Source organism: Rattus norvegicus, chromosome 8, assembly GCF_021556685.1.
Source record: "Rattus norvegicus strain SHRSP/BbbUtx chromosome 8, alternate assembly SHRSP_T2T, whole genome shotgun sequence".
NCBI lineage: Eukaryota > Metazoa > Chordata > Mammalia > Rodentia > Muridae > Rattus > Rattus norvegicus.
The window spans coordinates 26,299,433-26,325,856 of NC_141541.1; the positions used below are offsets into that span (position 1 = coordinate 26,299,433).

The 26,424-nt window shown below is 49.7% G+C and overlaps 3 protein-coding genes and 1 pseudogene across 19 annotated transcripts in view; 3 read left to right on the top strand and 1 right to left on the bottom strand.

The window, feature by feature from the left end:
• Dnm2 (dynamin 2) overlaps positions 1-11,292 on the top strand; it is an 81,884-nt gene extending 70,592 nt beyond the window's left edge. For 4 of the 13 annotated variants that reach the window (XM_087560673.1, XM_087560675.1, XM_087560674.1 and 1 more), the window contains 6 exons: positions 2,751-2,860; positions 4,950-5,061; positions 7,163-7,327; positions 8,010-8,242; positions 9,003-9,254; positions 10,933-11,292. In XM_087560673.1, the coding sequence (XP_087416799.1) occupies positions 2,751-2,860; positions 4,950-5,061; positions 7,163-7,327; positions 8,010-8,242; positions 9,003-9,254; positions 10,933-10,972 (912 nt within the window). In that variant the 3' untranslated portion in view covers positions 10,973-11,292. 13 annotated transcript variants of the gene reach the window in all.
• Tmed1 (transmembrane p24 trafficking protein 1) lies at positions 11,067-13,656 on the bottom strand. 3 transcript variants are annotated; one of them, XM_087561712.1, is made up of 5 exons: positions 13,456-13,656; positions 12,984-13,025; positions 12,763-12,860; positions 12,442-12,625; positions 11,067-11,929 (listed from the first exon to the last, which is right to left on the bottom strand). In XM_087561712.1, exons 1-5 carry the CDS (start codon positions 13,636-13,638, stop codon positions 11,711-11,713), a joined length of 726 nt encoding a protein of 241 aa, XP_087417838.1. In that variant the 5' UTR covers positions 13,639-13,656; the 3' UTR covers positions 11,067-11,710.
• Positions 12,805-26,424, top strand: part of C8h19orf38 (similar to human chromosome 19 open reading frame 38) — a 34,140-nt gene continuing 20,520 nt past the window's right edge. For all 3 annotated transcript variants that reach the window (XM_087563843.1, XM_087563844.1, XM_087563847.1), the window contains exon 1: positions 12,805-12,871. The gene's annotated coding sequence lies outside the window, so the exon portion shown is untranslated. The remainder of the gene's footprint in view (positions 12,872-26,424) is intronic.
• Positions 14,007-19,206, top strand: Pigx-ps1 (phosphatidylinositol glycan anchor biosynthesis, class X, pseudogene 1; annotated as a pseudogene).

Here is a 26,424-nt window from a genome sequence, read left to right on the forward strand (position 1 = left end):
CCAGACCATTTTTGTAGACGAACTTTTTATAAAGATCAGAAAGTGCCTTTTCTTTATTTTAGGAATAAACAAGAAGAAAAAAATGATAGTTGGAAACAAGGAGAAAGGCCCAGTTCACCTGAGGACATCCCTCCCCAACCCCAGGGCTCTCTGAGTTCTGGGTCTACTTTTTCCACCCTCCTCCTCTTTCCAGAACCTTCCATAGGTATCTCCACCCCAGTGGGGACAGAGATGGCACTCACCTTAGATGGTCTGTTCCCACTGTCACTGCTGACCCAAGCCCAGCCTAACCAATGTGCCGACTACTGTACATGTCTTGGTCTCCTGAACACGAGGAACACTGGGATGGCAGGGTTGGCTATTCAGTCTCTCCGTGCAGCCACTGTGCAAGCGAAAGGAGTCTCTGCTCCTCCCAAGATCCTCCATTCATCCATGCATCCTGGACTCTTTGGATGTGGCAAAGCCAAGACCACTTGCTCACATCTGGAGAAAGTTGGGAGTTTTCAGGAAATCCAAAAGCAGGCTGGTGGATGGTTTGGGCCGATGGCCTGTGCTGCCACAGAAAGAGGTCCTCGTGTCCTCGTGTGGTCTTGTGCTCTGCGAGCAAGCACATGCGTGTGTGTGTGTGTGTGTGTGTGTGTGTGTGTGTGATGGCAGCTCCCCAATCCTGGGCAGAATCACATAACAGCTCCAGATTTGGTAGGCCTGGGTGTCTATAACTCAGTTACTTGGCCCTAACTTGCTGGCAGGAAGCTTTCTGTCTCATGACACCATAGGTGGGGGCCACAGAGTTGCTTCTGGGAACTTATCCCCCTCTGAAAACCAAAGCTCCTTCAGGGACCCCCAAAATCCCAGCTTTGTTTCTTATAACAAGGCAGACTTCAAGGCTACCCTCCCTGTCTGGGCTCTCAGCGTGTGTTGTTTTTGTGTGGGTGTTCTGCCCTCCATGGTCACGGCCTTTCTGCCTCTGCTCTATTCAGACAGTCAGACCCACTGATGCTGACTGGGAGTCAGTCCAAGAGTCAGCTGGAAACCTGGGGCCTCAACTGTGCCACCCTCCACAAGGGTGAGACTCAGCAGGTCTCAGACAGGTGGGGAACGGGCTCAGAGAAGAGAAGCACCTTGTTCTAAGGCAGCCTGGAAAGGCAGAGCAAAAGTTTAACACAGGAGTTATAGTGTTCAAGCTGGCCATGTTCTGCTGGTGAATTCAAAAGTGATATTCCAAACAGCTGCATTCTGTGGCTTTCTGTTAATGCAATGGCCAGAAACATGAGAGAATTATGAGAGATCTCTAGGTGAGCCTGGGGAGAGTGCTTTGTGGGGAAGGGTGCTTACACTGTGGCCTGCACACCTATGGGGTGCTGTGGGTGCCTGTATCCTCAGCAGTGGACTGGGCAAGGACAGGAGGATGCTGAGGCTTGTTGGCCACCAGGTTTAGTGAAAGAGCTTGTCTCGCAGAAATAGACATCATCTTACTTCTCCATGAAGGCCTTTTCTCTCCCAACATGTTGCACACACCACACAGACAGGACATGTCCAGGTGACAGCTCAATTGTTAGAGCTTTTCCTAGTACTGTGAGAACTGGGTGTTCGAGCTGTAACTCCTTACAGCACTTAGGCAGATGCAGGAGGATTAGGAATTCAAGGTCATCTTCAGCTGTATGGGGAGTTGGGTGCTAGCCTGGGCTATATGAGTCTTGGTTCTTTAAAAAGAAAAGTGTGGGGGTTGGGGATTTAACTCAGCGGTAGAGCACTTGCCTAGCAAGCGCAAGGCCCTGGGTTCAGTCCCCAGCTCCGAAAAAAAGAAAAAAAAAAAAAAGAAAAAAAAAAGAAAGAAAAGTGAGGTGCAGAAAATCCCCAGAAGCTGAGTTCTTATCTACAGCCATTCTTAGGTTACACAGTGACTCCAGCTCTGGACAGACAGCAGACACAAAAGGGAAAGTGTCATAGGCCTGTCAATATGGCTCCTTGGAGGCAGGAGGAATACAACTTCATGGAAGGCCTGGGCAAATGAATGAGCCCTGTCTCAAAATTAGGAGTGCCTCCGTGCAGTTCAGCAGTTGTACTTGCCTATGAGAGGCCCCGGGCTCCATCCCCGCCATGGACAGAAAGAAAGAGGAGGCTGAGGTTGCTACAGTGCTTGTCAGGCATGCATGAACCCCGGGCTTGATTCCAAGGGTGGAGTAGAGCAACAGTGACTCACAAAGCCACTGACACTTCTGTGACATTGGTGCTCAGGCTCAGCTCCCCAGTTCTGGTCTGGGATAGCCTGTGCTGTAGTCTCCCTCCCTGTGAGTGGATTGCTGCCATCACTCGATACTGGGGAGGGCCGACTGGGAACCAAGAGTGTTCACATTGCGCATGTAGTTAGACTGAGCAGTTCAAGCAGCCACTGCAGGTGTGTTCTGGATCTCTCTGGCAGCTGCTGGACCAGCCAGGTGGTAGGCAGTCTGCCTACGTCATTAGTCACAGTGTCTACAGTAGGGTGGGATGGGGTCAGTCCGAGGTACCTTCTGCACAAAGACCTTAGGAAGGCAGGAGGGGCCAATACAGGGTGTTGGGACAGGAACATTCTGACAGAGTCCTTACATACAAAGCTCCTAGGATAAAAGATAACGTTAAGGAAATGTTCACGTAAACATGGGGGTGTCGGCTCTCAACACACCAAGTGCCAGGGTTGGCAGTGGCTGTCAGGTTGTTGCTGGCTCTTCCCTGGTAGCCCAGGTGAGACTTCTGCACTCTCTCCTCAGGAAAAAGAAAAGAAGTACATGCTGCCACTAGACAACCTCAAAATACGGGATGTGGAGAAGGGCTTCATGTCCAACAAGCATGTGTTTGCCATCTTCAACACAGAGCAGAGGTGAGAGCCTGTGGGCCCCAGGAGAGCTGAGTGGCAGCAGTGCCTTCACCAGGCCTCGCCTTCTAGGAAGGGATGCCCTTGGGAACTGTCCCAGGGGTTTCTGTGTGGGGTGAGGGCGAGGCAACGTGGACACAGACAACTGAAATGGATGAAATAAGTGTGAGGACCTCAGTGCAGTCCTCACACACAGCCCTCGTGCGCACGGCCCTCATACACAGGCCTCACACACAGGACCCTCACACACACGGCCCTCCCCCATACAACACTCCCATACACAGCCCTCCTATATAGCCCTCCCACACACGACCCTCACATACACAGGCCTCACACACATAGACCTCACACATATGACCCTCACATACACAGCCCTCCCCGATATGACCTTCCACACATAGGCCTCACACACACGGCCCTCCCACGCACAACCCTCCCACACACAGTTCACCCATACACATCTACAAGGAAAAGACTGGCATAGTGCTGGGGGAGGCAGAAAGAGCAGGATCCTTGGTGCTCACTGACCCGCTAGCCAGTCTAGGCAAGTCTGTGAGCTTTGGGCCAGTGAGACAGACAGTGAGGAAGGCTGGTGCTGAGCGCTAACCTCTACATACAAATGCACGCATGTACATACCGCACCAGCAGACAACAGAGGTTGGGTATATTTCTGCTGCCATGGGAAATTCTGGTAGATATTGTTGCTGTGCTCTTCCTGCAGACTTCTCAGTGTCTCCACTGAGTGTCTCTACACCTCAGTGGGAGCTCAAAGCTAGAGCAGGGTATCATAAGATATGCCCAGCATGGGGCTGGTGGGTAGCCATCCCTGCAGAACAAGGAGAGCTGGCATGGTGGCTCATGCCTTTAATCCCAGCACTCAGGTATAGGTGGACCTTTTGAGTTTGAGTATAGCCTGGTCTGCAGAGAAAGTTTCAGGACAGCCAGGGCTAAAAAAATTCTGTAATCGAAAAGGGATAGCGAGTTGTCAGGAGGCCTGGTGTGGTGATGTATGGCTTCATCTGAGCAGGCAGGTGGACCTCTGTGGGTTGGAGGCCAGCCTAGTTTACACAGCAGGGTTTTTTTTAATTTAGTTATTTTATGTATGTGGTTGCTGGGAATTGAACTCAGGATCTCGGGGAGAGCAGTCAATGCTTTTAACTGCTGAGCCATCTCTCCAGCCCTACATAGCAAATTCTAAGATAGCAAAGGCTACATAGGGAGACCTAAAAGGAAGGAAGGAAGAGGAAGGAAGGAAGGAAGGAAGGAAGGAAGGAAGGAAGGAAGGAAGGAAGGAGAGAGAGAGAGAGAGAGAGAGAGAAAGAGAGAGAGAGAGAGAGAGAGAGAGAGAAAGAGAAAGAGAGAAAGAGAGAAAGAGAGAAAGAGCGAGCAACATGTAGTGGTGGCAGTGGGGACCTTTCATCAGCTCATTTTTGCTGGTGCTTGGTTCTTTCTCCCTCTGCCTAGGGAATGCACAATGCCACTTGCACTGGGCTGAGGTTCCCACATCTGTCATTAACTTGAGACATCCTCCACTGGCATGCCCACAGACAGACCCTTTGCAGACAGTCCCTATGGAAATGCTCCTCCTGGGTTATGTTGATAATTAAAGCCAAATGTCACAGAGAGGAAGAGACTGCGTTCAGATACCAGGTTGGCTTTGGATGTATAGCAAGACCCTAAACTACCAACACTAGTATACTCTTGATCTGATGGTAGTGTGTGTCCGTGTCCGTGTATATATGTACGGACACACACACACACACACACAGACACACACACACACACACACACACACACACACACACACATTTATGGTATTTGGTGCTATAATATACCTGGCAGATACACCCAGAAACCTTTTAACAAACTGGGGAAGGTACCAGAACGACCTTTGTACCCAGATCAGACAGAGACCCCTGTACCCATGATCTTAGTGACCAATCAAATCCCTTTTTTTTTTTTTTTTTTTTTTTTGTTCTTTTTGTTCTTTTTTTCGGAGCTGGGGACCGAACCCAGGGCCTTGCGCTTCCTAGGTAAGCGCTCTACCACTGAGCTAAATCCCCAGCCCTCAAATCCCTTTTACCACTCACTCCAGGAACGTCTACAAGGACCTGCGACAGATCGAACTGGCTTGTGACTCCCAGGAAGATGTGGACAGCTGGAAGGCTTCGTTCCTGCGAGCTGGGGTCTACCCAGAGAAGGACCAGGTGAGGGCTGCCTTCCCTGCTTAGAGACATACCAAAGGATAAGCTGACCCTCATGGAGGGAGAGGGACCTGTGATTTCTAGGCCATGTGTGTCAAGTCAGGTTTCTTTGCTATGGTACAAACTGCCAGTCTATGGGAATGGCTTAGGTGATAAAGTGCTTGCCACACAAGCATGAGGGCCTGAGTTTGAGCCCTAGAACTCAAACAGCAGCCTTGTGTGGTGGTGTGCACTGTAGTCCTGCAGCTCAGTAGCTCTCCAGCCACATCACCAGAGAGCCCCAGGCCCTCCTGAGAGGCCTTGTCTCAGAGTAAATCTAAAAGACACAGACGCGTGTGCCTGTAAGCCTTGCTTCGTGGACACACTGGGTAAAAAGGGAGTATGGAGTCCCAGAGCCCACTTAACCAAGCAGCCTAGAAAAGTCCATGAGCTTCAAATCCAATGAAAGTCCCTGCCTCAAAAAGCAGGCCAGCAAGATGGTTAAGGGACTAGAGGTGCTTGCCACCAAGCCTGATGACGTGAGTTTGGTCCCCAAAACCCACGTGGTGAAAGATAACTCATTCCCACAGGTTCTTTTCTGGCCTCCACGCATGTATCATGTCACACGTGTTCACACATGTACACGTGTTATACATGTACAAAACGTGTTTTGTTTTTAGGCTGTCTCTCTGTGTGGCCCTGGCTGGCCCACAATTCACTATGTAGACCCAGGCTGGCCTTAAACTCAGACAGCTCTGTGTGCTTCTGCCTCCGGAAGGCTGTGAGGCTTGGGCTACTACACCTGGTATAAAATGTAGTTCTGGAAATCTTAAAACAGGTCCTGGCATGTTGGTGCACACCTTTAATCGCAGTTCACAACCAGCTTTGACTATGTAATAGTCTCTAGGGTAGCCAGAGCTACATAGAGAGAACCTTCCAATCATTCATTCATAGACAGACAGACAGACAAGACAGACAGACAGACAGACAGAGTAAACTAAAATGAAAATTTTGAGGTGCAGATGAAATCAAGGAAAGACTCACTGTGAGTGTTGGGCTACACTGCACGCACACGGTTACGGTGGACGGCCTGTAAGGAGAATGTGCACATGAGGTACATGCATGCAGACAAATCAGTAAATGCCTGCTGCAACGCTGAGGGACAGATGTGTTCAATTTGGCTCCCGGTTTTAGAGGGCTCAGTCCGTAGCTGCCTGGCCCCATGTGTAGGCTGTTTATCGTGGCAGTGGTATTGAGGTGCAAGAGGCAAGAAGCGGGGGGAAGACGTGAAAGGGCTGGGGCCAGGGTATTCCTGGGGATACAAACTACATGACCTGCTTCCCCCAACTAAGCAAAACCTGAAGTTTCCAGAGCTTCACAAATAACAGTAGTATGGTTGTAAAAGGATGGCTCTGCAGATAAAAGCCATGGCTGCTCTTCCAGAGGACCCAAGTTCATTCCCCACCACCCACATGACAATTCACAGCTGTCTGTAACTCCAGTTCTGGGTGATCTTCTGGCCTCTGGACATCTGCGCACGTGCGCGCGCGCGCACACACACACACACACACACACACACACACACACACTCACACACACTCTATATACATGCACCACACCAATGAACACATAAAAATAAATCTTAAAAGTACAGTACCATCAGCTGAGACAGTACCAACTTCTGGACCCTAGGGACATCCCATGTTCAAACCAGAGCACCCTAAGACCTCAAAGGGCGTATAGCTGGTACCCACTGAAGCAAGCAAATAAAGTAGGTGTGGCTTGCCATTAGGGTCCAGAAAGCCCTCCAAGAGAACCATGGCCTGGGTGGCAAGTAGACTTAGGATTCATCTGCCTTGTTTTCTTTTGTCCTCCTGTCCTTGGGGTGAGATCACTACAGATCGTGGCCACCTGAAGGGACAATGTGTTCTCATCCCCTGGGAAAAAGTTCAGCATGGCTCTAGCCAGTGTTTCCCCAGCATAGACCACAAGGTCTAATGGGGCCATCTGGTGCACACTCAAGTGGGTCATTTGTCAGCAGGGTGGGCACACAGTTCTAAGAGTCAGGACCTAACCACAAAGTTGTCCCGCCACAGTGACCTCACCCTGTCTGTGTCCCCTGCAGGCAGAGAACGAGGATGGAGCACAAGAGAACACCTTCTCCATGGACCCGCAGCTGGAGCGGCAGGTGGAGACCATCCGCAACTTGGTGGACTCCTATGTGGCCATCATCAACAAGTCCATCCGGGACCTCATGCCAAAGACCATCATGCACCTCATGATCAACAACGTGAGTGGCAGGTTCCAAGTCACCAAAGGTCCTGGCCGAGGCTGGGCGGCTGGGAATCAGCTCCTGGGATTTTGCAGCCTGCCAGTCAGCCCAGCACCAGAAGGTGGAAGGAGGGGAGTCAGATGTTAACCGTCATCCTCAGACACACAGCCAGACACACAGGGGAGCTTTCACAGGGTGCACACACACACACACACACACACACACACACACACACACACACACACACTACACACACACACACACACACACACACACACACTACATACTGTTAACTTAGAGACAAACCCCTAATTTTAAAAAGCTGTGCAAAATTAGAACAAGTTGGCTTTGGCTTGTTTAATAGCTTTTTTGTTTTGGCAGGGGTGTTTTTGGTTTTTTGGTGTGTTGTTGTTGGTTGGTTGGTTGGTTGGTTGGTTGCTGTGGTGTTGGAGATTGAACCCAAGGCATGGCAGACATTAAGCAAGCTCTGGATGACAGCACCTCTGCTCCTTCGCTGGGAGATTCTAGGCGGGGCTCTATAGCTGAGCTGTGTCCCTGCTTCTGACTGACAGATGAATTTTAGGCACAGGCTCTGTGGCTAAACTCAACCCTCAGTCTGTGATGGATGCTTTTCCGACCTCAATGGCTTCTGATTTACTGGCTAGTGTAGGGGTCTGACCTTTCCCACCATTGTCCTCAGACAAAGGCCTTCATCCACCATGAGCTGCTAGCCTACCTGTACTCATCAGCAGACCAGAGCAGCCTCATGGAGGAGTCAGCTGAGCAGGCTCAGCGGCGGGACGATATGCTGCGCATGTACCATGCACTCAAGGAAGCGCTCAACATCATTGGGGACATCAGCACCAGCACCGTGTCCACGCCTGTGCCCCCACCTGTCGATGATACTTGGCTCCAGAACACCAGCAGCCACAGGTCTGCAGGGCAGTTTGTCCTCCTACCCTTCCTATTCCCCCATGCCATTAGGAGATAGGTCACAGCTGGAGTTTGGACAGGGACAGGAGTTGAATGGCACAACACGTACACACAGGCCTGAGCACCTGTTCTGCTTAGAGCCACAGGGCACCATGGTGTCCAAGTGCCAACCTGAGCTAGGTCTCTGGAGGAGAAAACCGCACACCCCAATTCCCCACCAACCCTTGGATCTTCTAATGGTTTCTCCATGGGTTCAGTCCAAGTGGAAAACAAGAGCAAGAATCCCAGGGGACAGTTACCACAGAGCCAGCCTCCTAGAACAGAGAGAAGGTACAGGGCAATCTTAGAAGGCCAGTAGAACCTAGGATGCCATTGGCCTCAAGATAGGAAAGATGGGCCAGAGACACAAAGGCAGCCACAGACCAAGTACCAAGGACCCTGTGGGCTCTCAGAAGAGGAAGAGCCCAGACCTGATTCAGGTCCCCAGGTCCAGTGGAAAACAGGGTAGGCAGATGTAGATGTGGAGAGGTGACAGACACTGGAAAGGGTGCTGGGCTGTAAGTGCATCAGAAGGCCAAGTGCAGTCTGCACAGCTGCCCCTCGGAAGTTTGCTGCCAGGTATACAGGAACCCCAGCAACATGGAGTGGTATAGCTCAGAGGGGTGGGTGCCCAGCGCCCCTGCCCCCACCTCATTCTTGTGGCCAATGCACACCGCACACCATATCCTTCTCCAGATTACAGCCTTTCCTCCCTCTACAGCCCCACTCCACAGCGCAGACCTGTGTCCAGTGTGCACCCGCCGGGCCGCCCACCCGCAGTGCGGGGCCCCACACCGGGGCCTCCCCTCATTCCTATGCCTGTGGGGGCCACATCCTCCTTCTCGGCACCCCCCATCCCATCCCGGCCTGGACCACAGAATGTGTTTGCCAACAATGACCCCTTCTCTGCGCCACCTCAGATACCGTCTCGGCCAGCACGGATTCCCCCTGGGATCCCTCCAGGAGTGCCCAGGTAAGGCCTACAACCTGCATCCTGGGGTCCCTTTGTGGTGACTCTCCCCGCTTCTGATGACTTCCCATGTAGCCCCAATAGGACATAAAATAGAACAGGCACTTCTGCTTGTGCCTTGAGAAACAGCCCCAAAGGGGCCAACCCCTGCTTACTTAGCCAGTGCCACAGAGCAGTGGATCAGCTTATGCCTGGGCTCCTGGCCTGTCTTCCAAGCAGCAGGTTACATGTCTGACTAGCCCTGAGCACCACACCACTGTTGACCCTGCTGACGTTAGCAGTGTCTAGTGAGCCAGGTTCTAGTCTCCAGTTCTGAGATCAGAGAGGCAGACAAGGTGGCACATCTGGTACAAGCACTTGCTACCAAGCCTGATGACCTGCGCTGTCTCCAGATCCCTCTTGGTGGAAGGAGGGGACTAGCTCTTCCCAAGGCAGAGAACTTGCCGATAAAACCCAAGCAAGCACATGGGGATACTAGGAAAATATCTGGATCTGACATACTGCTTTGTACCCTGACTCTGGGAGCACCTTGGGGTGGCTGGAAGGGCTGGGTCCCCATCCTCACCCTGCTTCTGGCCTCACTACCCTCCGCCTCCCTGTCTTTACTTTCTTTGCAGCAGAAGAGCGCCCGCTGCGCCCAGCCGGCCCACCATTATCCGCCCAGCCGAGCCGTCCCTGCTCGACTAGGCTGCAGGGGACAGTGTTCTGGGGGGGTCCTCGTGTACCTACAGTGGTCTGGGCCCTGCTACTGCCCCCCATGCTGGGACCAGGCTCCCCGTGGGCAAGCCTGCCCTCTCCTCCCTAGCCCTAGTGCACATGATAAGGAGGGAGAGGGTGGGAAGGAGGCCCAAACAAACAGAACTTGGGGGCTTTGCACTTTGGGGCGAGGGGGAGCTCTGGTTAGCAGAACAGAAACTGCACCCTTGGGACCATCTGGAAAGAAAGGTCTAGGCTAGTGGTGGGGAACTCTACATGGGCTCCTCCATACTGTAAGCCTTTGCTCTTTCTGAGGTACAGAACTGTCCACCTTTCCCTAAGGACTCCTCAGGAGTGAGCCAGGCCCAGGAGGTCCAGTGCTGGCCACCCACCTGGCTCAAGTTGTATATATATATATAGCTTCTTTGGCCACATTAACCACACAGCCTGAGCCCAGCCCAGTCTCCACACCCAGAGGTGCCTTTGTGCCTTCCAGGCCTGGAGTGCCTCAGCTCTGGCCTGCCTCTCTCCTCAGCCCCTGTTGTGGTTTGGGCTGTAAGAACTCTGGAGACATCAGGACCTCTTGGCTTCCAACCAGATGTCTCCTACAGGGTGGGCCCTGGTGCCTCTGTACAGATTCTGCTCCCAACGCTTGGATTGACCACTGTTAAGTGCCTGCCTCTGTATATCCTATTAATAAACTAAAATAAAGGGAAGCCCTCTCGTGGCTATGTGTGTGGGCCTTTTGTGTGTGTCCCAGCTCAGGAGACTGAACACCCTCTCATTTCACTCATTTACATGGAGTCTTGTGTCATCTGTTCTGAACCCCTCTCATCCCCATCACCACCAGGCCTTACACAGTGCTCACAGGAAACAGGAGTTCTACCGACCACTCAAGTGGTGCTATGGCCCACTTGCAAGTCCCCCACTAGCTCTACAGGGACACGATTCAACTTTGCTTTACGATCTTTTTCTTTCGTGCCAGGCGACCACCTCCATCGGCTCCTGCCCGACCTTTCTTCTGAGCTTCGTGGGAGTGCCCCCTCCTTCCTGGCTGCCCCTGGCTTGAGGCTAGGTCTGTCCCAAGCTGACATCCCTGAGCCCCAGTCACAGGCACTGTTAACTTTTCTGACCATAATTTATTGACTCCAGTGCCCAGGACGAATGCCCTTGTCCCTTAGGCTCATAGGCCAGCTCTGGCACCTCAGCCTTGTCTGAGGTGCTGCACCCAGAGAGAAGGAAGGGGTCCACTCTACAGTTCTCAACCAAACCATCAACTAGCTTGGCCCTCTGGGCCAAGGGACCAGGGCTCCTTCCTTTCCAATAAAAGTGACTGTCCTGGCAAGACGTGTGCTGCCGACGTGTCTCCTTCCCAGGCCCTAGTAAAGAAGGCTTACCCCCAGGAGCAAAGCAGAGACACAAGCTGGGGGTCTAGTTGGAGGGCAGGGGCAGCTCCACAGCCTGACCCCATCCTAATGGCTGGAAGACTGAAGCTAAGGCACAATTTCAGGAGAAAGCCAGGGTAACATGTCCCCATACTGCAGCGCCCAACATGTCCACCTTCCACGAAACAGGCACTGTTGCTGAGCCCCCCCCCCCCCCAGGGGTCTACGAGCCATTGGCACTCCCTGGTCACTGAGGAAGGGACACACATGGGGCCACTGCTAAGGACCCAACTGTGCAGTGTCTCATCTGAGTCCGGGAGGTGTCCAGCAAGTCACACACCCATGCCCTCCTGTTTCCGTCATCCTCTGTGGCTGGGGCTACGTGGGCACAGGGCGCTTGTCATGGAAGAAGCGCTTCAGTGTGCAGACCTGCAGGACGGCCACCAGCAGCAGCACAGCCACATTGGCAGCTGACCAGAAGTTGACCCGCTCGAGGTTATCTTCTTGAAGATTACGATCACGAGCCTCAAAGGCTCGGAGCAGAGTGAGCATCTGGATGCTCCGTTCCAGCCGGGTCCTCATGGTCTCTATGGATTCCTGCCAGGGCACAGAGAGGAAAAGGCCAGGCCGCTGAGTCTGAATCCCCACCCCCACCATGCACTGGCTCTGGCTATCTGTTCATCTACATGCCCGGCCTCCTTTTGCTTTTTTACCCCTTGGTGTTTCCTGGTTTCGCTATGGGTTAGAAGTGGGGGTCAGAGGCTATCTTGCAGGAATCAGTTCTCTCCTTCTATCATGTGGGTCCCAGTAGTCAGACTTGGTGCCAATTGCCTTTGCCTACTGAGCCAGCTCACCAGTCCAAAGCTGCCCAGGATGACCCTGAACTTGTGATCCTCTTGACCATGAGCAACCCATACCCAGTTTGTGCAGTGCTGGGTGTGGGAGAGTCCCAGGTAAGTGCTCCACCAACTGAACTATCCAGCCCTTTCTTTCGATTTTTCGAGATGGGATCTTGCTATGTAAATAAGGTTGGTCTTCAACTCATTGAAGTCCTGCCTCAGCCTCCTCAGAACTTGGATTATAAGCACGCACCATGACACTCCACTCACCTTGATGTCTTCCATTTTCACATCAAGCATTTCCTCTGGCTCTACAGCCTCAGCCCAACCTTCTACCTCCTCCTCATCTTGGAAGCTGTCAAAGATGAGCTCAAAGAACACAAGCTTCTCTGAGATGGTGCTGAAGGAGTTATCAAAGCACAGCCTGTAGTCTCCGGCCTCAGTAGGCTCCACCCTGGGCAGACAGATGAGACAGACATGACCCTGGAGTGGCCAGCCAGCTGGTCTGTGGAACCAGTAGGATGGTAACCTGAGGCCACTGGGGAGCTGCGGGGCTGTAACGGAACCAAGGCAGGGCAGGACTTCACTCACGTGTGCACCCCATCAGCTTTTCGAGACTCGCTGACCAACAGCACACCCTGAGGGCTCTCCAAGGTGAAGTCCACGTCCAGCCCAGCACCTCCGATCACCTGAAGAGCAGGTAAGAATTGGGGAACGGGCAGCTTTGAGTCAAGCCTATCTGACACAGAAGGCCTGGGTCAAACCGAACCGGGAAAGACCCATGAAGAAGAAAAAGGAAAAAAAAAACTAACCACAAAAATCCCATTTCTTTGCTTGGGGTAGAGGAGTAGTGCCTGTGGAGATTGGAGGGCTACTTGTAGGAGTCGGTTCTCCACTTCTACCCTAGAGTTATCAAACTGAGACCATCATGGTTTAGCAGCAAGCGTTTTATTTTGTTTTGCCCAGCAAGCTATTTGGATTTTCCCAAAGGCCTATCTGAAGATCCACATCCACACCTACAAGGTCCCTTCCAGGTCCCTGAGACGCCTCCTGGTGAGGTCTTTCATCAAGCCACCCCGCCACCGCCTTGAGCAATCCAAGGTGGGCATCTACCTGGCTGCTTAGTAGTACCTACCAAACAGCCACCAGGACCCAAAAAGCTTGGAGCAGACCATGCCCCTTCACAGCAAGAGCTGAAGCATTCTGGCCACACCCCTGCCCCGCCCCTCCCGCCTGTTGGCCACGCCCCCATTACTGCTCTATTCCGAGCCGGGACCCTCTCACCTGGTACTCGGTCTCAAGACTAGCATTGGCCGGTGCGGACTGATAGAAACACTGCTTCCTCCCGGCGGGAAGCAGAAACGTGAACTCGCCGTCCTGGATGGGCGGCGGCCCCGCCTCTCCCACTCCTACTGCTGGCAGGAGTAGCCACAGGGCCAGTGCTACGGCCGCGCCGGCCGCCATCATCCGGGTCACCCTCTACTCACGGGGCGTGGATCCTTTAAGGATTGGCTCTGCCCACTTCTCATTTCGGCAAAGCCCATTGGCTTCAGATTCTGTTCGACCCCAAAGCCGCGGAATGCTGAGTGAAGGGCCCTAGAGAGGCGAGCTGCCCGGGTTAATTGCCTAATCTGCTAGAAAGCATTCTAAGGCTACTGCAGATTTCTTGAGACTTCTTCAGGTCTGCTATTAAACACTGGATTTGGTGGGGGAAACGACAGACCTAAAAATGGCGAAGCACTTCCTTACAGGCAAAAATTAAGATGACTAAATGGGGAGGTTTGCGGGTCCTTCCGTTGCACCGCCTGCTGTCGGCCGTCCCCTATTGAAGGTGCATGTCGCCCATTGGTCAGTCAAGTGTAGGCGGAGCGGGCCGAGGACGGCGGCTAAGCTGGATTCTGGTCATGACTTGTGTGAAGGGCGCTTCGAGCTGTAATATAGCTTGGGTGCTAGTACTCCAAAATTGGGATTCTGGCGATGGGTCTGAGCATAGCCTCCCCAGAATCAATGCTATCCCTGATTTCCCTTTACACCTTACACCATCCCTTATAAGGGGTTTGGTCTCTTAAGTTGAGGGTGATGGAATATTAGATAGTGAATAGAATACTGGCTCACCCTGCAAACAATGTGCCTCAAACCTTTGGGTCAACAGGTCCAAGTGTATCTGTGCTGACACATGCAGTAATTACAGTACTTGGTAGGCTGAGTCAGGAGCTGGGAAAGAGAGGCCATCCTCTCGAACTGGTATGGAACTACATAGTTCCAGACCAGCAAAAATCGAGGGATCTATTTGGGCTTCGAATGACTCCGGGAATAGAGACACTTGGTGCTGACCTTAGTTCAGTCCCCATGTACTACAATAGTGGAAGGACAGAATTGACTCCCACAAGTGTTCTCTGACCTCCATGTACACACATACTCACAGACAAAACATTGTGTGGCTAGTTCTTGTCCACTCAACACAAACTAATCTGGCAAATTGAGTCTCACTTGAGGAACTGCCTTGTGGGCATCTTCTTCTTTGCTAATTGATGCTGGAAGGTCTAGCCCAGCACAGATGGTACTTTCCCTAGGCAGGTGGGCATGAGCTGTACAAGAAAGGCAGCTGAGCAAGCCGGCAAGCCGCTGTACCCCAGTTCCTGCCCTGACTCCCTCACTGAGCATCTGTGATTGGGACTTGTGGGCTAAACGGCCTGCTTCTTCCCCAAGTTGATTTTGGTAAGGAATTATATCACAGCAGTGGGAACAAAACTGGAACACACAAAATACAAGACGATAAAAAGAAATCACACCTTTGGGCTGGAGAGATGGCTCAGTGGTTAAGAGCACTTGACTGCTCTTTTAGAGGTCCTGAGTTCAAATCCCAGAAACCACATGGTGGCTGACAACCATCTGTAATGAGATGCCCTCTTCTGGTGTGTCTGAAGGCAGCTACAGTGTACTCACATACATAAAATAAATAAATCTTTAAAAAAAAAAAAGAAAAGAAATCACACCTTTAATCCAAGCACTCGGGAAAAGGAGGCAGGTGAATCTCTGGGTTTGAAGCCAGCCTGGTCTGCATAGTTGGTTCTGGGTTAGCAAGGGCTACACAGAAAAACCCTGTCTCAATAAATTAAAACAAAATTAAGGGGGACATAGCTTGGTGGTAGAACATTTCGCATAGCATGGGAAAGGTCCTAAATTCAAATCCAGGAACAACTCTAGTTGTTCACAAAACAAACACACAAGCACCAACAAACCTCGAATGTTAGTGATGTAATCCTGGGTCAGAAGAAAACAATGTGATAATTAATTTTGTTAACACAATCTGGAATCAGCTGAGATGAAAGTTTCAGTCAGGTTGCCTAGAGCCAGTTAGACTGTGGTGACTACGCTCATTGTGCTAAATGAGACCTGCCCACTGTGGGAATTCCCTGGGTTTGGATCCTGAACTGTGTAAGACATGAGTGGGAGGGTGGGAGTGAGCATGTGCCTGAGTATGTTTATAAGCATGCGTGTGAGCATGCATGGACTCAGAGCTCTGCTCGTGACTAGATGTGATGTAGTTAGCTGTCAGAAGTTCCTGTCACTCTGGGATTGTGAGCTATAACAGACCTGTGTCCCCTAAGTTTCTTTTGGTCAGGGTCTTTCATCCCAGCAACAGAAATAAGTGAGGTGGATCTGAACACATACAGACAGGGTCAGGAGTGCAGGCTCCAGAGCACGGATGCCTGGCTCAAATCTCAACCTTTAACATACTTTAAAAATCTGGATTCCACCAAATTGGAAAATATAAATGAAATGGGTAATTTCTTGATACATACCACCATCAAAGTTAAATAGAGGAAATTTAAATAGAATGTGGTGGTTTGAATGGGGAATGGCCCAATAGGCTCATATACTTGCCTGCTTAGTCTCCAGCTTTATGAACTGTTTGGAAAGGATTGGATGTTGAGGTAGTGTGTCACTGGTGGCTTGGAAATTTCAAACCTACCCAGGCCCCAGTCTCTGTCTCTGTCTCTCTCTGTCTCTCTCTGTCTCTCTCTGTCTCTCTCTCTCTCTCTCTCTCCCTCCCTCCCTCTCTCTCTCTCTCTCTCTCTCTCTCTCTCTCTCTCTCTCTCTCTCTCTGTCTCCCTCCTACCCCCGTCTGTTGATTAAAAGATCAGGGGCTAGAGAGATGGCTCAGCGGTTAAGAGCACTGACTGCTCTTCCAGAGGTCCTGAGTTCAATTCCCAGCCACCACATGGTGGCTCCCAACTGTCTGACGCCATCTTGTGGTGTTTGAATGTACACACAGACAAGTACCCAAAACATAAAATAAATAAATCTTAGGAACAGACAGACAAAGCAAGATTGCTGTGGACATGGTGTCCATTCACACAGCAACAGTGACCCTAATACGCAGACCTATAATCCCTAATGAACTAGAAGCAGGAATTAAGTCTCCTGACCAAAAGATGTCCAATGCCAGATGGTTTCAGTGCAAAATTCTACCAGACCTTCAAAGAAGAATTAACACCAATGCTGCTCAAATTTATTTCACAAAATAAAAACAGAAGAAACATTGCCTAAATCTTTCTCCGGGGTTCCAATTTTTCTGGTGTCTAAGCCACACGAAGACTCAACAAAGAAAGAATTATAGACCAATTTTCCTTATATAGGCAAAAATATTCATTAAATACTGCAAACAAAGTCCAAGATCACATCAAAAAATAATCGATCCATCATGATCAAGTTGACTTCTTTATCCCAGAGATTCAGTGATAGTTCAACAAATGTAAATTGATAAATCTAATCTACCAGATAAACAAACTGGAAGACAAAAAACCCATCTGATCGTTTCAGTAAATGCAGAAAAATCCTCTGATAATCCAGCATTCTTTTGTGATAAAAGTCCTGGAAAGACTAGAGATCCAAGGAACACACCTCGTAATGATAAAGGTGACTTACAGCGACCAACATCAACCTACACAGAAATGCAGAACATTCCACTAACATCAGAAACCGACCAAGGCTGTCCACTCTCTCCGTATCTATTTAATATAATACTCGAAGTCTCTCTTTTTATCTACGCAGGGTTTCTCTTTGTAGCCCTGACTGTCCTGGAACTCTAGACCAGGCTGGCCTATAACTCACTGAAATCTGCCTGCCTCTCCCTCCTAAATACCGGGATTAAAAGCATGAGCTGCCACCACTTAGTGGTAGTTGAAGTTTAGCTAGAGCTGTAAGATAACAGGAGACCGAGTGGACACAAATAGAAAAGGAAGAATCAAAGTATCTTTATTTGCAGATACTGTGATCTTATACATAAAGGACTCTAAAACCCCCCGCAGGAAACCTCAGCTGATAAACACCTGCAGCAACATAGCAGGATACAAAACCAACACACAGCTGGGTGTGGGGCAGAACTGCTCTGATCCCAGCACTCTAGAGTCCGGCAGGAGGACCGGAGTTCGAGACCATCCTTGACTGCAAAGTGAATTCCAGGATAGCCGGGGCAACACAGACAAACCCTGTCTCAAAAAACAGGGAGGAAAATGACCCTTGCTCATCGGCGTTCACTGCCGCTCTACAGTTTCTATGCCAGAAACAGAAACAGCCTAGATGTCCATCAACAGCTGACTTGATAGTGAAAATTTACACAACCGAATATTATTCAGCTGTTTAAAAGAATGAAATCACGGAGTTATAGGGGGGTCCTAGGGTGGGAGCGCAAGCAGCGTTCTGTCCAGGTCACTGGGGAAGGTGGGTTCCAGTGTCCTGGCTGCTCCTCTGGGCAGCTGGGCTGGTCGGCAGGATCACCTCAGACATCAGCGACGCTCCCTTCAGCGCTGGTAAAGGTGTAAGGGCCACTTGTTCTTAAATTATTTTGAGGCAAGAATTTTTTTTTTTTTTTAAAGATTTATTTATTTATTATATATAAGTACACTGTAGCTGTCTTCAGATGCACCAGAAGAGGGCATCAGATCTCTTTACAGATGGTTGTGAGCCACCATGTGGTTGCTGGGAATTGAACTCATGACCTCTGGAAGAGCGGTCGGGCGCTCTTAACCGCTGAGCCATCTCTCCAGCCCTAACTTTTTTTTTTTTTTTTTTTTTTTTGATTCTTTTTTTCGGAGCTGGGGACCGAACCCAGGGCCTTGCGCTTCCTAGGTAAGCGCTCTACCACTGAGCTAAATCCCCAGCCCCCAAGAATTTTTGAAAGATGGTTTCCACAGAGACCTTTTAGTAAAAGTGAAGTTTGGAGAAGGCATTGAGGACTTGTGGACCTGCCGCTCTTTTTTCTTTTTTTGGTTCTTTTTTTCGGAGCTGGGGACCGAACCAAGGGCCTTGCGCTTCCTAGGCAAGCGCTCTACCACTGAGCCAAATCCCCAACTCCGGACCTGCTGCTCTTAGTTAAACACTGCATTCCAACAGGATTCTGTGGATCCGTACGAGTTGGCTTCACTACGAGAGAAACAGACCAGTGGCAGTGATAGTGTCAGGAAGTTTAAATATAGAAGCCCCCAACTATTTGTCCAGAGAGTCTGTAGTCCCCATTTATGCCCGGCCAGATGCACAGTGCATCGACTGTTTCCAGGCCTTTCTACCTGTGCACTATCGTGATCACCGGCCACAAAGGAAGGATGGAGACACCCTCATTGTGGACCCTGACTTACTGATGTACTATGACCAAGAGTAACAGTAACCAGTTTTGAAACGCTAGGCTCAGTGAGACATAGCTTCTCCTTGTGCTTTGAAGAGTGAGATCTCCCCAGTGGGAAAACACGCAGTACAAATCAGTACTTCAGAATCTGACAGCACAGGCCCCAGTGGGACTGCCACACAAACCTCTTCAGTGTGTTCCGTGACGCTGCTCCTTACAGCTCTGTGTTCTACTCTGACCCTTTGTTTTCAAATACGGCCATTTTTCCCTATTTTATGCAGTTAGGTGTTTTCTACCGAATAAATGAGACCTACTCATTTGAAAAAAAGAGAAAGAAATCATGAAATTCATGGCTAACTGGATGGAAGCCAAGGTGAAGTAATCCAGACCCAGAAAGATAAGTATGTCTGTATGTTAACTTTGAAGCTTGCTGCAACCGTTTAACCGTAGAGGTCGGGAGGAGAAGGTAGGAGGAGAGGGCTTCCCAAGGAAGGAAGTGGAAAGAAAATGCATAGTTATGGAGGGATGAGGCAGGAGACACCAGAACTGGAGGGTAGAGGGGCTAAGGGTGGGAATGGAGGGAGGGGATAGCACTAACAGCCATGTGAGGCTTCATATGGAAACCTACGGCAGAAGCCTCTTAAAATATATACATGTATGCAAGAAATCTAAATCCAGTCACCAAATATGGGGAGACAAAGCTCCAACCAGACATCTCGCCACCAGGTAAAACCTCCATGCCAGGAATCAGTTACATCTGATCGAGTTGTTGGCCAAAGGGAGCCCCGTGCGAACTCCCAAACAACCTCGGTCATTGCCAAAGCAATTGGCTGCTCTTCACAAACTGATGGTGAAGCCTGGAAGACAACGTACATCTCGCTGAACATGCCGGTGCCTCCTAGAGCCTTCAGCCCTACTGACTGGTGTTCAGGGTGTTGGATGGTACTCTACGTGCAGGAGAAAGGCGAGCGCCAACTCAGCCACAAATCCATCTAAGTGGTGACCTGCCTGCCAGCTATGCTGGTGCAGTAGTGGCCCAGCATTGTAACCAACTACTTTATGGTTGGAGTTAAGGCCCGCCCAGGAGATGGGATACGTGTATTACTGCTTTGGTGGCCAAGAACATGAGAGCAGATAGGCCACAGGCTTAAGGGAGAACCAAAGACTATATCCTGCTAACGGCATGTAGCAGTAAAATGGTAATCTTTCCCTACACAGACCACTCCGTGTCTTGATGAGCCATTGTGAGAAGCTTCTGTCTGCAGTAGATGGGAACAGGTACAGCGACCCACACCTAGACAATGTGCAGAGAATAAGAAACCTTGGAATGCTTAATCCTAAATGGATGTCTCCATCAAATACCCACCTCCGGGCTTAGAGAACTATGTGGAAGAAGAGGCAAAAGGAACAGTCAAGTGTTGGAGGATGCCAAGGAAGTAAGGTTTCCTGGACACAGCAGGACTGACACACTTGATCAGAAACTGTGGCAGCATGTACCCGGCCTACACGGGCTCAAGCTAGATGGGTCTTAACCCTGAGAAAGGCGGGTAGACACAAGCCCCACCCCTAACTGTGGAGGTTTGGAAATGCTTAGCCAAGGGAGCCGCACCATTAGGAGCTGTGGCCTTGGAGGAAGTGTGTCATTGTGGGGGTGGGGGTGGGCTTTGGAGGTCTTCTCTTAGCCTCAGGCTCTGCCCATTGGGCAAGAGAGCTTCCTCCTAGCTGCCTGAAGGGGCCAGTTTTCTCCTGGTTCCCTTCAGCGCCATGTCTGCCTAGACGCTGCCATACTCCTGCCTTGATGATAATGGACTGAACGTCTGAACCTGTAAGCCAGCCCCAATTGAATGTTGTCCTTTATAAGACTTGCCTTTGTCGTGGTATCTGTTCACAGCAATGGAAACCCTAACTAGACACTAACCTAGAAGCTACCTGCAAGTGTCAATTGATCACAAAGGAAAAATTAGTTTTCTCCAATGGGGTCTTACTGAGTACACAAACCACAAGTAAGGGTAGGCCCCATGCCTAGCGGTAAATGTTCAAAACAATGAATTCAATGGTGTTTTTAGAGGAGTTTTTTTGGGGGGTGGGGCTCGTTGATTTGATTGGGTATTTCCCCTTACTGGGTGTTATTATGACTTTTGATGTTGTGTTTTAATGGTTTGTGTGTATTTCATCTGATTTTTCTTTATGTTGGTTTTGTTTTATTTTGGTTTTTTTTGCTTATCTGCCTGTTTGTTTTTTAAAAAAGATGTATTTATGCACATGAGCGTTCTGTCTGCATGTACATCAGATCCCACTGCATGGCTGTGAGCTGCCTGGCAGCCATCATAGGGTTAGAGTATGCACACACTTCAGTCACTCAGACACCCCACATCATCATGAGGAGGCTCCCTGTGGAATAAACAGAATTAAAGCCATTTTATAAAAGAGAGAAAGACTTGACTCACATTTATTGTTTGAGCACAGTGAATGTGGACTGATGAAGAAGAATTGAGAAGAACCTTGTGAGTGTGGGAAGGGTCCCAAGGAAACCTGTGGCTGTGCCGGAGCACACCTACAAGCAGGACTGGACAGCTTGTGGGAGTCTCTGTCCTTCCACTGTGTGGGGCTGGGGGTCCACTTCAGGTAGTCAGGCTTGGTGGGTGGCAAATGGCTTCATCCCAGGAGTCATCTCGCCATCTCCCCACCCCCAAGAGAACCAAGGAGAGAGGGAAGGACCTTATCCATGTGGTTCCTTGGTCTGGCTTCTGTCAGCCAGAGTCATGTTCTGTGTTCATCTACACAGAGCAGTGCTGCGTTCTCTGCTGTAGGTAACTGGGGCTGTGTGCACACACCACAGCTGTCCTGAAACAGGGTCTGTTGTAGCTGAGGCTCAATGACCCTATCCTAGCAAAGAATGACAGGACTAATCTGCTCCAGCATCGTAAGGACTGTAGTTACAGATGCTAGACACCATGCCTCGTTTCTGGGATGTTGGGGGTGGGACCCAGACCTCCTGTATGCCACACGGGCTTCTACCTCTGAGGTATAGCTCCCCCTCCCTTCATCCCCCCAAAATATTCTGGCTGATAGGATAAAAGACTTGCCTGTGATTCCTGCTTACCAAGGATTGCCTGTCTACTTCATGCTTCTAAGAGTGGGTGTCGGCTTCAACTCCCCCTTCCCCATTGTGACTCCCCCTCACCATTGTGACTCCCCGTTCACAACTGTGACTCTTCATGTGCGATGGTTATTTTTTTTTTCTATTTTTTTTTTTTTCGGAGCTGGGGACCGAACCCAGGGCCTTGTGCTTGCTAGGCAAGCGCTCTACCACTGAGCCAAATCCCCAACCCCGGTTATTTTTTTAAAGATTTATTTTTATTTATGTGATTACACTGCAGCTGTCTTCAGACACACCAGAAGAGTGCATTGTGATGGTCGTGCTTACAGATGGTTGCGAGCCACCATGTGGTTGCTGGGAATTGAACTCAGGATCTCTGGAAGAGCAGTCAGTGCTCTTAACCACTGAGCCATCTCTCCATTCAGCGATGCCTATTTTTTGGTGGTCAATTTTGACAATATTTGAAATTAACTAAAACCCGAACGGATTTTGTGAATAAATTGTTTGAGATGGGAGGATCCACCTTTGATCTGGGCCACATCTGCTGACAGCCAGCATAAAGGACAAGGAAGGAGGGCGCTTCTGTTCTTTAACTGGTGCTCTCACTAAAGATCCATTCCTTCATTGGCATTAGAGCCTACTTCTCCACGAATTCAGGCTGGACTGAAGCCCAGCTGAGACATCCAGCCTTGGGAACTAAATGATCGGCGACTGGATTCTTGGCCAGTCTACGGTAGATGGACAGCCACTGTTTAACTACTGGGACAGTATCCTGTAAGCCGTTGTATTGCATTTCCTCTCTATAAGTGTGTAGGTTTGCTCTTTCAAAGTTCTGCTCCTCTAGAGAACCCTGATTTCCTCTGTCTCCTGTCACAACACTTCTTGTGGAGCCTTCCTCTGTGATTAAGGAGAACCGACAAGGCCTGGCAGTGTGTGGTCAGGGAGTCCCTGCATAGCTAGTTTGAGGCCAACCTGGGGCTACCCCAGACTCTGTCTGAAAACCCAACAAATACAGGAAAGGATCTTCACTCAGGAGTCATTAGGGAACTAGAGAGGCCATGAAACAGAAACTGAATGTTAGTGAGCTGGTGATAGTAGGAACCTGCAGTTCCCACTATTGGGAAAGGCAACAGACACTCTGGGAATTCTTCCAAAAGTTATGACAGACTTAGCAGAACTTGGCATTTACACTTAGAAATAAAACTGAAAGTAGACACTAAAATTCCCAGCACTTGGGAGGCAGAGGCAGGTTCATCTCTGAGTTTGAGGCCAGCCTGGTCTGTAGAGAAAGTGCCAGGACAGCCAGGGCCACACAGAGAACCAACAAACAACCCCAGACATAGAATTTAAATCAACATGAATCACAACAGTGGGCATCACACAAGTGAAAGGCAGACTCATGGCCCTGAAGAGGCAGCTCAGTGGCTAAGTACTTGCTAGCTTCTCTTACAGAGGTCCTGGGGGACTGTTCTCAGCACCCACACGGTGACCCACAACTAACTCTAGTCCCAGGGGACCCAAGACCCTCTTCTGAATCCTCAGGCACCACTCACAGGAGGTCCACGCACATACATGCAAGCTAAATACCATCACACATAAAATAATAAATCCGAGTTATATGAATAAGGCCTGGATGATAGCATACAGCCATGCTCCCTGGGAGACAAAGGTAGGCAGATCTCTGAGTTTGAGCCTAGCCTCCTCTGCCTAGTGAAACTCAGTCTCAGAAGAAAACAGAAAGAAAAGGGAAAATAAACCTATAAAAAGAAAGATGGAACCCCAGTGGTGAAAGAAGTTACATTACTTACTTTTCTGTTGTTGTGATAAAGTATTAGGACCAAGGCAACTCATACAAAAAAGGCTACACAGTGTTCCAGAGAGCTAGAGTCCACTGTAGCAGAACAGAGGCACTGCAGCAGGAAGAGCTGAGAGCAGACATCTGGAAACCCAAGTAAAAGGCAGAGAGAGTGCACTGGGGATCCTGAGAGGCTTTGGAAATACCAGTGACCTTTCTCCAGGACCGCCCATGCTAATCCTTCCCAAACAGTTCCACCAATTTAGGACTAAGCATGCAAATATGGGTCTATGGGACCAGTCTCATTCAAACCACCACATTCTTCTCCCTGCCCCCTAGGCTGGCAGCCATACCATAATACAAAAATACATTCAGTCCAACTTCAAAAGTCCTCCCCAAATCTATCACAGTCTTGGGCCTGCTTAAGGGGGCAGGGCCTCAGCAGTTAAGAGCACTGGATACCCACCCTTGCAGAGGACTCATCATGGTGGCTAACAACCTCTGTAACTCCAGTTCCAGGGAACTGTGATGTCCTCCGGCACTCCCTGCATGCATGTGATACACAGACAGGCATGCAGACAAAACACTCACACACATGAAATAGAAGTAGGGACTTTTAAAAGACTTTAGAAGTTTGAAGTTCAACTCTCTTCTGAGACTCGAGGCAATCTCTTAACTCTAATCCCCTATAAGATAAAAAAAAATCAAATGACATATATCCACCATATGATGACACAGGACATAAACTACCACTCTAAAAGGGACAAACGAGAGCACGGTGAGGAAATATGGAACCAAACCAAGTCCTAAAGCCGAGTAATGAAAACTCCAAATTCTGTAGCTTCATGTCTGATGTCAGGGGGCTGAGAGCCCCACCCTTCCAGCTTTGTACCTCCAACATATGCCTGTCTCTGAGGCTGGTTCCGTGTGCAGCTCTCCTTGGCAACTCAAAATTCAGGCTTCACTTTCACAGCTTCATGAAAGGCCCCTCAAGACCTCTTATTGCTTTAGGTTCTCAACGCCTCCTGCCTCCACTTTTCAAGTGCTTGATTATAGGCATTCAGTATGATAGAGGGGGTGGATTCGTCCTTCCTATTCCTCCTCTCGTTCCTTTTTTTGTATGTCTGCTTTAAAGAAACCTTTACTCCCATCTTGGGCGCATTTCAAACTTGTACTGTTTCTTTTGCTGGCATTTAAATGTTTTTGTATATATTGCCTTCCTTGCTTTTCTTGCTGCTGCGTTCAAATGCCTAGCGGAAGCACCTTGAGGAGGAAGTGTTTGTTGTTGTACACAGTCCAGGGTGCAGTGCCTCCAGGCAGAGGAGACAGGGTGGCAGGAGCTCTGAGGAGGGAGGGAGAAATTCTGGCACTCAGCACCCCCCACGCCACACCCCATTTCTTTGTTAGGCATGGCAGGATTCCAGCCATAGGCTAGTACTGCCCACAGTTTACCCAGTCTAGAACCTCTCTCAGAGGGGTGCCTGAGCTCAGTTCTTCTGGGTAATTCTACATCCTGTCAGTTGATGATGTTCTAGTATTTTGCTTTGTTTTGTGTACAGAACACAGACAGCTCTTGGGAGTTTGGTCTTTTTCTGCCACCGTGTGATGCCCAGGGATCAAACACAGGTTGTCAAACCTGTTGGGTTTTACTCTACCCAAGAAGCCAGCTTACTGGCCCAGACTGACTCGCTCTCCATATACATTATGTATGTATGCATGCATGCATATACATATAATTTCTTAAAACGGAGACTCACTATGTAGCCCTGCCTGACATGGAACTCTCTGTAGACCAGGCTGTCTTCAAACTCACAGAGATCTGACTCCTTAATGCTGGGATTGGGGGCCTGTGCCGCCATGTCCTTTTTAATATTTACTTTGTTTATGTGTATGGATGCTTTGCCTGCATACATGTCTGTGTACCATGTGCATGCCTGGTGCCTGCTGAGGTCAGAGGACATTACTTTGTTATCAAACGAACAAACAAACACGACCCTCCGATTTTCACCAATGAAGACACTCAGAGCCAGATGCTAGCTCAGAGAGGCAGAGCAGCGCCCAGCTGACCTTCCTACTCTACTGACATCCCAGAAAGAAAAAGCTCTTCCCTTTTGTCTTAAATACCCTGCAACTCAAAGCCCTTCCTTTCTCTTTCCTGTTTTGTTTTTGTTTTTGTTCTTATTTCTATCTTCACTGGGTCAGACTGTTGTTTACTCTGCTTCTTGACCTGGGGTTGACCTTGGACTTAAAGGGTGTGCTAGGCTAGGCCACACCACAACAGGGTTTTTCCAGGTCAAAATCTTGGAGCTCACAGTGTAATCAAATATCCTGCAACTTTAAACTAAAGTTGTAAGTCATCGTGGGTGCTGGAAATTGAACTCTGATCCTTTGGAAGAGCCTCTAGTGTTCTTAACCACTGAGCCATCTCTCCAGCCCCATGTTGAAAGCATAAATTATCATATGCATTATGGTGTGGGGAAAGGGCAGAAATAATCAGGGGTCACTTTGGAAGAAGGATCCTCAATGAAAAATGCCCGCACCAGACTGACCTGTGGGAAAGCCTATTATACAGTTTCTTGATTGATGACTGATGGGGGAGGACACAGCCCACTGTGGGTGGGGCCATCCCTGGGCTGGGGGTCCTGGGTGCTATAAGAAAGCAGGCTGAGCAAGCCATGGGGATCAAGCCTGTCAGCAGCACCCCTCCACGGCCTCTGCATCTGTTTCTGC